Below are 15,563 nucleotides of genomic sequence, written 5' to 3'. Positions count from 1 at the left end.
CACACTTCTGCGGCTCTCTACTCACAAAAGAAACTAACTGCAGCCTCACCGGGGAATCTATCCAAGGCTATCATCAACGTACGAATTAACGGGCATATGGCTGAGGCTCTGATTGATACCGGTAGCTCTGAAAGTTTCGTCAACAGCTCGCTAGTGAAGGGCAGGAAATGGAAGATCCACCCGACAGACAATACGGTATGCATGGCCGCCACATCACTACAGTCCCGCGTACGAGGGTACTGCAATGTTGAATTGGACGTAAAAGGGTACACGCATCGGGATGTAAGGGTACTGGTGCTTCGTGATTTATGCGCAGACGTAATTCTGGGTCATAATGTCCTCAAGCAGCACACGAGCGTCGAAATACCCTTTGGAGGAAGCAAACCTCATCTAATTTTAAATGCTTTGACCACCGCAGAGGTAACGTCCCCCCAGCTGTTTGCTAACTTGTCGCCGGTCTGTAAACCGATAGCGATCAAATCGCGGCGATATACCACTGCTGATATGAACTTCATCACTTCAGAGACCAAGCGATTACTGGAAGAAGGAATTATAGAACCGAGCGATTCGCCATGGCGCGCACAGGTGTTGGTCACCGCCAATCAGAATCATAAGAAACGAATGGTTGTCGATTATTCCCAAACGGTCAATCGTTTCACCCAACTCGATGCCTACCCTTTGCCGCGCATAGACGAGATGGTCGAACGCGTGGCCAATTATAAGATATTCAGCACCATCGATTTGCGAAGCGCCTATCATCAAATTCCCATCCGAGAGGAAGACAAACCTTACACCGCATTCCAGGCAGGTAGACGCCTCTACCAATTCAGGAGGATTCCGTTCGGTGTCACGAATGGAGTAGCTTGCTTCCAACGAGTTATGGACGACATCATCTCAGATGAAAACCTCAAAGACACTTTTGTTTACGTGGACAATGTCACAGTGTGCGGTAGGGATCAGGGGGAACATGATAGGAATCTGGACAGATTCTTGAGCATTGCTAGAAAATATAATCTTACTCTCAACTACGAGAAATGCGTATTCTCAGCAAGGTCAATTGACCTTCTCGGCTACAGAATAGCCGACGGCACGATTAAGCCTGATCCTGAACGATTGCGCCCACTTCGTGAGCTACCCCCACCTCAGGATCTGCAGACAATGCGCCGGGTGATCGGCATGTTCGCTTACTATGCAAGATAGATTTCCCAATACTCCGAGAAAATACATCCCCTAGTGCATTGCAAAAACTTCCCACCAGATGCCGATGTTGTAAAAGCTTTCCACAGCCTCAAAGATGATATCAGTAATTCTGTGGTATTATCGATCGACAGCTCGGTGCCCTTCGTGGTGGAAACAGATGCTTCTGATCACGCGATAGCTGCGACGCTTAATCAGTCTGGGCGACCCGTCGCGTTCTTCTCGAGAACTCTCTCTGGAAGCGAGCAGAGACTCAGCAATAGAGAAGGAAGCGTACGCTATTGTCGAAGCCCTACGTAAATGGAGACACTATTTACTGGTAAACCATTTCATGCTCGTCACGGACCAACGATCCGTGGCATTCATGTTTGATGGGAAAAATAACGGGAAAATTAAGAATGAAAAAATTATGAGATGGCGGATAGACCTAGCCTGCTATAGTTACGACATTGTTTACCGGCCCGGGAGGGAAACCCTGCTGCAGACACCTTCTCTCGGGTCTACTGTTCGGCGACAATCAGTCGGGCTTTGCAAGACCTCCATGTGTCTCTGTGCCACCCGGGGGTAACCAGAATGGCACATTTCGTGCGCAGACAAAACCTTCCCTATTCTATCGAAGATATTAAACAAATGATAATTTGTTAAATAATCAAATAATTAAATAAACTTCTCCCTTCGAGAGACTGAATATCGACTTCAAAGGGCCCCTGCCGACCGAGACAGACAACAGATACATATTCACTGTTGTTGATGAATATTCAAGGTTCCCTTTTGCATTTCCGTGCTCAGATAAGATCTCGGGCACTGTCGTGAAATGTCTGTCTGACCTCTTCTCTATGTTTGGGAAACCTTCGTACATACATTCAGACAGAGGGCCGTGTTTCATGTCGGCCGGGCTAAAACAGTTCCTATTAGAGCACGGCATAGCAACTAGTCGAACGACGGGTTACAACCCACAGGGAAATGGGCAGGTGGAATGATATAATGGAGTTATTTGGAAAGCCGTAACTCTGGCGTTGAAATCAAGAGGACTGGGGCCCGAGCGGTGGGAGGTTACCCTTCTCGACGCTCTGAATTCCATACGCTCTTTGCTCTGCACGTCCACCAATGCAACTCCTCACGAACGAATGTTTACTCACCAGCGACGTTATGTTGACGGCCAATCGGTGCCCAACTGGCTAACCCATCCCGGAACAGTGTTCATGAAGCGCCCGGTACGACAAAGCAAGTATGAACGCATGGTGGAGGGGGTCGAACTCATCGATACTAATCCAGAGTATGCTCATGTCAGGCTCCCAGATGGCAGGGAGACCACTGTGTCGGTTCGCCATTTGGCTCCCTCAGGTACTCCTCCCGCAGGTACACCACCATCTGGCACTCCTCCCTCTGACATCCCCTCCCCAGGTGTTCCCCCCCCCCAGGAACTCCACCCGAGAATGGTGGCGACGGAGCTGCCATGTTCCACCCGAGAGCGATCGGGGAGTCATCCCGGCACGAGTCGAGGCTCATCAAGAGGATCGGAAGCCTCCCTCAAGTGAAACCGCCATTTACTCCTGGAGAGGTCGACGGATAATACCCCCTCGCCGACTCAATCTGTAAAGGGGATTATCGGCATCCTCGATGCCCATGCTCGTTACATAATATATCGATGCTCATTACCATGCTCCTACAACTCAAAATAATCCTCACTGCTTGGCATGTATGCTTCTGTAGTTTAGATAGTTCGCGTTGCTTGAAATGTATACTCCTATAGTGCTGAAGTAATCATGGTGCGTTAGTTGGGCCTCTAGTTACATTTTAAAGACGGGGAAAATGTGGTGAATTGAAGGTCGTGACGTGTGATCACATGTCGCGCGGCTCGTGCACGGAATAGATAAAGCTAAGATTCCGCTCGGTCGGGGGGATTGTCCCAGGGGCATTGTCGTTTACGGCGGCGGCTCACTTGGTGCTCATTGAATGGTGAGAATTGAGAGTATATCGGACTCCGTGCTTATACTGATTTATTTTGCGGTGATTAGTTGCGCGTGTATACCTTACTGCTTATGTACTCCTTGCTGCACCTGTATTCCCTGATTTGCCCGTAGAAGCGGCTTCAATCAAATGGAATAAAGCCTACACTCTGAAGGTTCTTCTCTCGCTTTCATTTCAGTAGTGACGTCATGCTGCGTCACCCAATCGCTTCACCTCTTGATTCTCTCCCGTGGAACCGTGCGGTGAAAACGGCACGTTTGTGTCTCCACAGAGTGTACTGGGATATAAAACACCATTTGGTGCTTCATGGTTAATTACATACCTCCACCAGGCTGAACAGTTTACGTTTTGGATCCCAATGACCACTGATCGGCCGGAGCTGCATCCAGACCTGATGGAAGAAGCGACAACGCTCCTGCTCATCCCACAGGCTTGGTAAAAAGATTCATGACCCAGAAAAGGTCATACTCATCTAATTTTTTGTACCTTAAACATGGGTAATTTCAGTTGGAAGTGTCTTGAAAGTGGGTTTTCTTGGGGTCCAGGAACGGATTAATTCACTTTCCATTATTTCTTATTGGGAAAATAGTTTTGGAATCCGAACAGCCTCTTGGAACGAATTAAATTCGGATTCTGGGGGCACCACTGTATATTGTTACGGATTCTTGCCCGCCGGCGTGCGGACAGCCGCTTTTAGCCGAATCGCGGCCGTACACCCACCGGACGGACAATTCAGTCGCGACTTTCCGGAACAACGCCGAAAACCAGTCACGGGTGTGCTCCAAGCACACCACAACCTAGTCCGCACTCTTCCCGCGCTACAGGGTCCGATCTCCAAATAATCGATTTACCTAATTATTTGCGCGGGTAGATTACCGAGAGATTGTACCTCAGAGAGGCCTGCTTGGACACGAGTCGCCTAAGCAGCTCGCTCCGTTTGGGATAACCAAGCGAGGTATTATCGCGAGGCCTCGCTGGACCCGATTCTATTATCGGCTATTTTAAAGCCCACTAAATTCCGAGAGCAAGATGGCAGCTCAATTAAGGGAAAATGACGCGACAAACAGGTTACATTCAAACAAGCACATTTATTATTTCCCATACGTATACAGTCATGCAGGTATGGAAAAGCACGCATGCAATTTATACAATGAATTTGCGGGAGGGGACAAGACGCGAGCAAGACAAAGCGCTACGACCGTCTATTTATTATGTACAGTCACTTGTACAGTTTTACCTGACGGACTCGGCGCCACAACTTTCGTACAAAGAAAAGGAAGGAAAAACCCCCTCAAAGACAAGGGAGTAGACTGGACCTCTCGGGGTCTTTATAATGTGGAATCTGGCTGACCGAAGGAGCTCCACGAGACCGTGCAGGTTACCTTCCCCTGGGGTGAACCACGACGTTCCTTCCCCACGGCAGCTTGCGTAACCGCGGCTCGGCCGCGGCCTGGTGATTCGGGCCCCAGCCGGCAACGCGTGAGAGGAACGAATGGGTCTTTGCTCTCTTGGAGTTGATGCTCTGTAAGAACCCGTCCGTCCCTCAGCGATGCTCGGACTGTCCCGAAGCCCGATCACCTCGGACCGTCTGGCGCTGGCTGGCAAGCTCTCTCCGGCTCTCTCCACATTCAGCACACGAACGCGCAGCTCCGCGCGGCATAGCAGGCTTAACCGCGCTCCCAGTTCGCGCCTCCTCCGCTCTCCTCAGCCTCCCCACCGACTGCAGGCCTCAGGCTCCAGACTTCCACGCGGCTCCTCGACCTCTCCAGACTGACCGCGCTTGGCATTCCGCTCACCCTTATATTGGGTCCGTGAGGCAAGGTTTTGACCTCCGCTCTCCGACCTTCGAACTCCTGCTGGCTCCGCCCCTTTCTCTCTTGTGATCCGAATCTCGGACGAAGCTTGCACAGAGCGGATGTGCGCGAGATCAGCAACCCTGCGTGGCGAGCGGACGTACTCGAAATCACCGACTTGCGCGGCGAGGAAACCCCCGCGTCTGCCTGCAGCGATGCCGTTCAATGCAGACTCGCCGTGGCTGGCGCCAAGATGGCATCGTTTCGGGGATGAAGGTGAGGCGATGTTGTTTGGGTTGGTCTAATGGGGGGAGCTGTGGTTTAGGAGTTGGTGAGAAGATGTCGTTGTTGTGGAGAGGGTGGTGGGTGGTTGGCGTAGTGGAGAAGGTGGTTGGTGGTTGGCTTGGTGGAGAAGGCGGTTGGTGGTTGGCGTTGTGGTTGGTCCAAAATAACGATAGTAAAGAAAAACGGCTAACTCAAAGATCACAGCCCAGGTGACACGAATAAATCCCATTAGACAACGGTGGGGAAATCTATCTTAGCACAAACTTATCGGCATAACTGATCTCAGGACCTATATGGTGCTCAGCGAATTTCCACAGCCGTAACAATATATATATATATATATATATATATATATATATATATATATATATATATATATATATATATATATATATATATATATATATATATATATATTGTTGCGGTATTCACGCCCGCCGGCGTGCGAGCGGCCACGTAACTCGAATCGCGGCACGTCGCCCACCGGACGGACAATCCCGTCGTGACCCTCTCGGACTAACGCCGGGAACTAGTCACGGGTGGGCCTTTCGGCCTCACCACGATCGTGCCAATCGGCCCCCCGCGTGGGATAGGGTTGCTCGCCAAATTCGACCTACCTAAGTACCCACACCGAGGGTAGACCGGGCGATCGCACCTCGCCGCAGGTCGACTTCGGACACGGGCCACTTTAAGCGACCCGTTCCGTACTATCGGGATAACCGAGAGGTGTTATCGTCAACCTCGACGGTTCGATTAATTATTGGGCGTATTTAGTCCACGACCAACCCTTAACGTGAAGTAAGATGGAGATTCAATAAAAGAAAAGACGAAGCGAAACGGGAAAAACAGTTCAACATAAAGCACATTTATTCTGCGGCAAACGGAAAGCACACATATACAATTATACACCAAAAGCAAATGTAAAAGTGACACGGCAATTCTGCACAAAAAGCAAATGTAAAAGTGACACGACAATTCTGCACAAAAAGCAAATGTAAAAGAAAAACACAATGCAGATCTACGACTGACTACCGAGCACACGGCAACACTTATACAGTTTTACTTCACAGACGGCGCCGACAACACATATACTCAAAGCAAAAGAAAAAGGGACCACCCTCAACGATGAGGGGGGCAGACGGGCCTGGGGCCGAGACCACGTCGAGCCTACCCGTCTGGTGATGAGCCGCAAAATGGCGGTGGCGCCCCGACTCCGCGGGCCTCGCTGGCACTGCCTGGAAATGAGGTGGGAACGGGGCCCCCTTCTCACACTATCTCAGCGCGGGGGGGAAACAGGAGGGGGTTGTTGATGCTCGGGGGAATGAGGATATCTCGCTGGCTTGGGTCCCGCGACGAGCGTCTCCACCGCGACCTCGGTCGCGTTACCGGCCTCCCCTCTCCGCAGCTCCCCGACTCTGACACGAGTGCCCTCTCGACTGCCTTCGCCGCCGCCACCCCGCCACCTCTCCAACTCTCCCACTCTCCCACTCTCCCACTCTCCCACTCTCCCACTCTCCCACTCTCCCACTCTCCCACTCTTCTCAACTCTCCTTGACTGACTCAACTACTCTTTCGGCGAGCGAACGCGGCCCTTTATAGCCCCCGGGGCTTCGCTCCTTCACCTTCGACCCTTCACCTCTGGCTGGCTCCCCATTGGACAGAGGAAAAGTGGGCGTGAATGATTTTTGATCCGCGAATCTGCATATAGCGATTATACTCCGACGCACCTGGAGGCGGGTCAAATCGCCCCACGCTCGCTGATAGGACGGAACAGAAGTGGGCGTGAATCGTTTTTGATCCAATTTCTCGGAAAGGCTGGTGTTTTTGCACCCGCTGCTCGGTGCGCGCCCTGTACGAGTCCAGAATCGGTGCCCACAAGCGGCGCAGGAATGGCGGTGATGCGATGGTTGCGAGAGCGAGATGTGACGGCAAGGGTCGTGGCTGTTGGTGTGAAGCGGCGTTGTGGTTGGTGGTTGTTGTGTGATGGCTGTTGAGACGTGGTTGGTGGTGGTTGTGGTGGTAGTAATGGCGGCTGGCCCAAAATAAAGATAGTAAAAGAAAAACGGCTATCTAAAAGGGTCGCAGCCCGAATGAATGACATTTATTCCCTCTAAACAACGGGTTTGGGCCTAACTACACATATACTTACAGAGATATCTCACTTAAGGGACCTGAATGGTGGTTTGCGAATTTCGTCAACCACAACAATATATATATATATATATATATATATATATATATATATATATATATATATATATATATATATATATATATATATATATATATATATATATATATATATATATCAGGGTGGTCCTTCGTTAGGGGGTAAATTTTCGAATTCATTTATTTTAAGCTCCGATCCCCGGAATTCGTTGGAATAGTCGAGAAAACTCTTCTGGTGTTTTTATTTCAAATTCCAACAACATTTACCTCTCCCTCATCGACCTTGAAGTTTAGCCTCAGTTTCTCGGGGCGGCTGACATTAGAACGACGACGTATGGACCTGTGCTGAACTTTAAAACGCTCCAGTAATGTCCAATCGTCTCTTTTGAGTGATACGTCAATCTGTGTGTTTGTGTAATGTGTATTACTCGTTCTTCTCACCTCCCCCCTAACAATTTCTTTTTTTCAGGGTGAAACTTCAAGGTCAATGAGGGAGGAGTAAATGTTGTCCGATTGGAAAAAAAAAAAGTTCACCAGCAGAGTTTTCTCGACTATTCCAACGAATCATGGGGGTTGGAGCTTAGAAAATCCGAAGTTGAGAAATAAGGACCACCCTACTCTGTGTGTGTAAGTATCACAGCAGTTGTTACTTCAATGCAAGCGATAATTCGTGGAATGATGTGAATATTCCGTACGGACACGCACCGCTTCCGGATAGTGATGACTTGATGTATTCTAATAATTTCTCGATTTCATATGTGCATTTATAGATAAACACAATGCCCCAATCCAGTCGTCGTTTACGAGAGCGAAGGAACGGCCTGTGTGGTTGTTGTTTCTGGCTCGTGGTTTGAAAGGTTTTTTTTTTCTTGCATTTACGGCCACACACGTACGGGCATGTACAAGTCCAATTAAATAAGGCCATTAATTATCATCAAAAGGGGTGTTTTAATTAACCCCAACACCCAATTTTCACTCATGCACTTCCTTGGAGTTTTCTAAGTGTGCAAGCAAAGTTTCAGGCTGCTAGGTTCAATGGTTTTGGAGTTATGGAGGACATACACAGACACAATATAATACTGTTTATTGAACCCATTGCACATCTGGATATTGTTCTGGAAAACGTCAATATGTCAGGCTCCAAAATGAAATGAAAACCCTGAAGGTTTCTGGTCTGTACTTCATGTTGTCTGTTCATTGTGCAGCATTTTCCCAGTCAATTACAATCTCCGCAGCAGTGATCAGAATGCAGATCGAGCTTCACCAGGACCCAGTGTCTGTCTTCATGATCGAGATTTTCATTGTTTTGAGAGTTCTTTAACGAATAATCACCAAACTTGGAACAGCTGCGAGTGGTTGTCCCTTGTTATGATAATACCCATCTCTGAAATACTCCAAAAGGAGTGTATTTCATCATCCCATTGTCTCTCTCATATTCTTCTTGGTTTGTATGTAGCACAAGGCTGCGGAGTGGCAATCATTGGGCTGAGGGCCCAATGGGCTGAGGGCTGTGCCACTGATGCAGTGCCCTCTGCTGGTTAAGGCAGAAATTTGTAATTTGTTCATAGTGCTGGCGATAGCTCGCCTACTCTTCGCAAAGGACACCCTGGCAACTTGAACATCCATAAACTTATGCTGGCAGACAGGACGTCCGTTTAAGGTCCATCCGAGGGACGGCACACACATTGATGAATCAACCTGCCTGTGAAACAACAGGATGAGTTTATGGCTGGGTCAGGATTTCAACTCTGGCTAGACAGCTTAGAGGTGAGAGTGCATACCTCGAGGCCATCCTGCCAGCCCATTTTCGTAAAGAAAAGGTTTTAATGATAGTAAAAGTTGGACTCGATCTATGTCAGGAAGTCGGGGAAATCTTCAGGAATACTGACCATTCCAACACCCAAGTGATGTGAATCTTCCCACGCAGGAAGCAAAAAAGTGTGAATGCTGAAGCAGGTGACCAAGCAGGTGACATTCCTGTTCTGGAGAATTTGTGGAAAAAAAACCCAGAAAGAGGACAAAGACCCTTGACTGAAGGTTGAGGTGGTGGAGACAGCTGATCAGGATCTCAGAGTGCATGGCATGTTGCTGTGAGACAAAGAGCTTGTTGTGAACAATTGAAAATTCCATTCGGTGATTCTTATCCATCGTTTATGCCATGAGCTTGGTCTGAACACCGGGTTCGTGACAATACCACACCACAGTAATGGACCAAGTAGCATCGAACTGCAGTGACACATACTTGTTTATCAGTTAGTTTTAGGCTTTGTAAATACACTATCACATACAATGACTGTTCCTGATCATTATAATCACTGAAATGTAACAACGGCTGGTTGAGCCTACAACTAATCCAGTTGAACGCTCTTCGATGATACTTTCGCATGTCAAAATAAATGGATCTGTGTATTTCCAACCCTTAATTCGATTCCTGAAACAACTTGCCTTTGCCTCATGAAAAGCAACCTCAACTGAGGAAAATCTCAGTTCCTTCCATAGAGCCCGGATCAAGTGTGTGTCCATCCTCTGGAGAGCCAGAAAACAACATCTTTATAATTTTAAGTCTGAACTCTCAAACCTCTCTCCCTCCTCCAAATCATGGTGGCAGCTAATCAAATCTGTTTCTGGTGTATGTTTCCCCTCCACCCCTCCCTTACCTCAAATGGCTGCACTGCTGACACCGCACGTGAAAAGGCTGAATGCCTAAACTCGGTGTTTGCATCGAAATCTTGTGCCCGACATCTATTGCTTTCTGCACCCACCTTACCCAGTCGCACCCAGTCGCACCCAGCTGACCCTGGACTCTGTGTCCTTTTCTCCTGACAAAGTGAAGAGCTTGCTGTCAAACCTCAACTCATATTCTGCAACCGGTCCAGACGGCATCAGCCCACGTGGCCGAAAAACTTGCTCCTCTGCCATCTGCTTGGAAATCAGCAAACATTACCGCTCTGCATAAAAAAGGTGCAAAAACAGATCCCTGCAACTACAGACCAATCAGCCTTCTCCCAATCATCAGCAAGGTTCTGGAATCCATCATCGCTTCAGACATTAAATCCTTCCTCTTCTCCAATGGCTTGATTTCCGATCATCGATTTAGTTTCAGACCAGGTCACTCCACCCTGGATATGCTGCTCCTGCTCTCCCAACAATGGATGGAGGTCTTCAATGCCAGACATGAAATCAGAGCCATATCCCAGACATGCTTTTGACACAGTCTGGCACCCTGCCCTGCTCAAACACTTCCTATGGTATCCAAGGCCATCTCCACTCATGGCTCGCAGACTTCCTCTCCTGTCACAGTCAACGTGTGGCCATAAATGGAGCTCTCTCATCCCCTCTTCCTCTCCAGACTGGAGTTCAAGGTAGCGTTCTGGGCCCTGTTCTTTTTCTGGTTTTCATCAATGATCTCTCCGACTCTGGAAAATCCTCTTTATCTCTTTGCTGATTACTCCACCCTCTGCCGTACCATCTGTCATCCCTCAGACTGGCAAGCAGCAGCTTCTTCGTTCTGCAGATCTGGATAAAATCACAAACTGGTCCAACATGTGGAACATGTCTCAATCCTGACAAATCTCACACTCGTCTCTCCAAAAGGACCGTTTGGAACCCCCCCACCCCCCATCAATGGTGGGAGTGGGAAGGACAAAACAGTGAGGTACAGGGACATTAGATCTGTGGAAGGGAGAGGGATGGGACAGGGAACATGGGGAATACAAGATGGACATGACAGGGACTTTCAGGAAGGAAAGCAGGGAATTTGAAGGTGGGCTTGGGTGGATTATCGGGGGTAGAAAAGATCGAGGATTTGGATGGGGGATGATAAGAGGTGGTGGTGAACAGCTGTTTTGAAGGCCATGCTATATATTAGACATACATTTTTTTGAAATATCATGCTATATATGTATATATCGTTTTTGGCCCTATCACCAAACCGATTCTTTTAAACCTATTCTTCAAAATTAAAAAATTATCGTATCCAGATCTGGATTTGGATCTTCATCAACATTGAATCAATTCTTTCTTGTCACACACCCAACATGTCCACCAAGTTTCATCTGAGTCCGTCCACAACTTTTTGAGATATCGTTCTATGTATTGTTTTTGGCCCCATCTCTGAATGGTGAAGAATCACTTAAAAAATTCCAGTAGACGTATTGTGATCCGGATCTTCACAAAAATCTAATCAGTTCATCCATGTCACACACCCAACTGGCATGCCAAATTTCATCTCGATCCGCCATAACTTTTTGAGATATCCTGCACACCGACAAACAAACAAACAAACAAATAACCAACCAGACAGACAGGGTTGAAAACATAACCTCCTTCCACCTTTGGTGGTGGAGGTAATAAAGTACATTTGGTTAATTTGTTAATTTGACACTTCAAAAGCTGTAACTGGGTTATCAATTCTGATACCATCACACGTTTGTTTCACATATGTGATATTTCTATCAAACACATAAGGACTCATTTCAAGATGAGCATGTGTGAATTACACAATAATGTGTAAATTGATGAAATTGGCAGAAGCTTTAAACATTGCTTTGTGTTGTGGATGTAATGTTGTTCCTCAGTCAAAGGCAGCAAATGACATGACCCATATTTATTATGTCCCAAGAAAGAATTGAATCCAGACAAAACCATTCTGATTCTGATAATGAGCGCTAAGCATGAAAACAAAAATGTGGATTATGTTTGAATGAAGCCAATTATTACCAAGATTGAACGATTGGTTCATACAAACAAGTAAAAATACTTGTTTTGAAAAACAAGAAAATGGGATGTCTGACAATGCTGCAAAGTAAAGCAATTAGGAAATCATAAGATTCAATACCATTTGTTGGTGTATATATATATGTATAAAATATAAACACAAAGCGAAGTAGAGCAGCACTTCAGGCACATGCCAATCTCATCTCTTTCATTTTGAACAAATATTTGTTGTTTAATTTGGCATTAATAGTTTTGCACCAAATTCAGAATCATTATCTGAACACTGAGTCATGGGAATCTATGTTGTGCTCAAACAGCAAGCCAATTGGGAGGTAACAAAAAAAAGAGACGAAGACATGGATGTGTATGGCATTGTGCTCATGATTACTTATACACTGGCAGAGTACCCGCCCTCCGGCCAATCGTGTTCTCAGCATGCAACATGTTCTTCTGACATATACGTTTATTTGGGTGGTTTGCAGGTCAACAGGTCAAAGCACGGGAACAGAATTTTTACCTAACATGACCTCTGACCTTTGATCCCTTGACTTCAAAATCCAAATCAGTTCATCTTTTCATCATTATACATACTTGTACTAAGTTTGACTTGGATCGCTTCAGCGTTCTCAAGTTATCGCAGTAACGAAAACCAATCACAGACGGATGGATTCACGGGCAGACAGACAACCTGAAAACAACGCCTCTGGCGACTTCTTTGCCGGAGGCATAAAAAGAATGAAAACAGGATACAATTCTCATTGATGCAGGAGAAACAGGGAGAATGAATATGAAATATCATCGAAATGCAATATTTGTAGTAAGTACCGGTATGCATTATTGTTCACAATGCGTGTTGAAAATGATGTGCTGGACTGGCTGCAAAAACTCATTTATCTCATTTATATTTGTTACCATGGACAATATGCACCTAAGCTACTAGATAAAATTGTAGTGAAAAAGAATGTGAATTACATTTCGAAAATTACGACACGTTACATTTTCAGATTGCTTTGATTTGCTTTGATTTTCCAACGCGACTGTAGCTCAATGCTACCAGGATCACCATGTTCCGCTGCCTCTACCTTTCCACCATAACTGTGGAATTGGTGTTGCAGTTACTGCTATGCTTTCAATGGCACATTCATCATTGCCTCTACGAATGCGGAAATACCCATCCTCACCCCATTCCTCGCCCCAGCTGTTCTTCACTGTCCAGAAGTCCAGGCCTGATGTGGTATCATGGCCATAGCCCACAATCAACACTGCATGGTTCGTTTGCTCAAATGGGTTGAAGACATCATCAAGGCCTGTATGGTGGTAAACTCCACTGGAGTAATACATGAAGTCATCATAAACCTAGCACAGGAAAATGAGAGTTAGGTTTTACTAAATATAATATCAGTACATTTGATATTAACCACAAAAATGTGAAAATCTACAAACGAGACACCATTGTATAAAGCTTCCTCTGCGAGTTTGTCATACATCTGTAAGGTGTGTATTTTGGACAACAGATTGGTCTCAGTGACGAACTGGCAAGGGAATGACAAACATGAGTGAGGTGAACATATTCAGCATAGCATCAGCACCAGTAGACGAGCAGAAAACCCACAATGCAGCACCTGCACCTACCTGCTTTGTTGAAATAGCTATCAGCATTCCATTAATCAAGCATTTCGTTACTTTAGTTTTCAGCTGATCAGCTATTGCTACTGCACTTATTCCTCAAAGGGAACGTTTCCCTTCGAGAGTGAAATACGCTGTCATTACCTCTTCCCTCTGAACTTGGGTATCCCGATCATGTACACAAAATTTGGTGCAGATCGGCCGAAGCATTGGCAATTCAAGACGGTTTAAGCATAAATACCCACAGAGGAATTGCCAATTTTTAGTATGATGGATGGATGAACAGAAGGAAATGGATAACTTTTCCACCAGTCAGCAAGGTGCACAAAGGTTCTGATGTTTCAGGTGTCGGAACTTTGACAGAGCAAAATGTAATAATATCAGTTTTTATCACATCTTGCTCAACATTATATCTCAACATTGTTATGAAAGGTATACACCCCAAAAGTCAGCATCTTTTAGCAATTCGTTTTGTCTGGAGGAAAAGTTAGTCCTTCTCAACTGTTCATCGACCATTCTGATCTGCCAATGCAGCTTGCTAATTTTTGTTAGAAGTAGTCATGTTTTCTAAAACTAAAAAACAAATCCCCTAATCTTGATAAGAGTATTTAACCAAGCATTTCAGTCTTATACCAGTTAATTTATTATAAATCAGTCATCAAGGATATATCTTTTCCTTTACAATCTCCACCTCACCTGAAAACCAACAACCACAGGTCCATTATTGACCAGGTCCAAGCGCATTAATGCCTCATTACAAGCTCCATAGAATCCGCCGACATATTGGTAATCGGAGGTGAAGTATCGAGCATGAGGCTGGAATTGACACGGAGCATCTTCGCCTTTATAAGGGCAATATGCTTCTTCGAGCATACCAAAATCTTGGCCGTATTTGCCAGCAATAAGGTATGGGAAGCCACCATCACAACCTAAGAAAAAATATTAGAAAAAGGATGTTATCTTGAGAGCTGTTAAGGTTCGGAAGATTTATGCAACAGGCTTAGGGTGCGGGATATCAGAACAGCTGGGGGCAACAACATTTCAACTCTGCAGCCCGCCACCGCTTCATGGTCTCTCACATTTTACTATTGACACACAAACCCTGTTCATACCAATCTTCTCCGATTCCTCATCTTGTGCTGGGTTGCATCTGTATACAACCATCACACCGTTTTCCCTTTTCCTCATTTTGTCTGTTGCTACATTGCTCCCCCCCCCCCAATCGTTCTGCTTTTCCATGAAACTCAAACCTGTTATCGGTACATCATTAACCAGTACAAACCCGTATGGCTTGAAAGTCACTAAGTTGTAACAGCGTTGTGTTGCTCTGACGAGCCCCAAAAATGGCGAAACTAGTCAGTCACTTTGCTTTCCGTATGCTTGGTGACAGCATTTCATCTTGGCATCTTAGCACTGTAAGAGGCCCTTCTGGGGCTGCAGTCGTGATGATACCATCACAGAATTGATCAAAGTCGGAGAACTTCATTAATCATCTTCATAGAACTCCCGATCACTAAAAGTAATGATGATGCGTCTTGGTTGGGATTGGTAGCCTTATTGGACAACATTACAGAGTTTTTGTGCTATAAAATGTAAAAAAAGAAAAAAAAGTTAAATTTACACAGTGATCATTTTTTTGGGGACTGTACTGGATGTTTTTTTCTGGGATTGCGGAGCCGTACTTCTGAAACGGTTGCAGTGTTGTGTGTGTGCACAGCGTGAATTCCGAAGACCATGCGGTGTGACAATAGCACCACCACACAAAGCTATAAAGAGATGGGTGACAGCATTCCAACAAACTGGCTC

General features: G+C 46.1%; 1 protein-coding gene across 1 annotated transcript in view; it reads right to left on the bottom strand.

Annotated features, from left to right (window-relative positions):
• Positions 1 to 12,006: 12,006 nt before the first annotated feature.
• LOC147014753 (dipeptidyl peptidase 1-like) overlaps positions 12,007 to 15,563 on the bottom strand; it is a 37,617-nt gene continuing 34,060 nt past the window's right edge. Inside the window, exons 8-9 of the mRNA XM_085852982.1 lie at positions 14,454 to 14,686; positions 12,007 to 13,487 (exon numbers count right to left, since the gene is read on the bottom strand). Coding sequence (XP_085709108.1) covers positions 13,191 to 13,487; positions 14,454 to 14,686 — 530 coding nt within the window. The 3' untranslated portion in view covers positions 12,007 to 13,190. The remainder of the gene's footprint in view (positions 13,488 to 14,453; positions 14,687 to 15,563) is intronic.

The sequence above is a fragment of the Eptatretus burgeri genome, chromosome 13 (genome assembly GCF_056783735.1).
Source record: "Eptatretus burgeri isolate ZD-2024b chromosome 13, Ebu_testis_v1, whole genome shotgun sequence".
Classification (NCBI taxonomy): Eukaryota; Metazoa; Chordata; class Myxini; order Myxiniformes; family Myxinidae; genus Eptatretus; species Eptatretus burgeri.
This window is presented reverse-complemented; position numbering and strand designations above follow the sequence as displayed.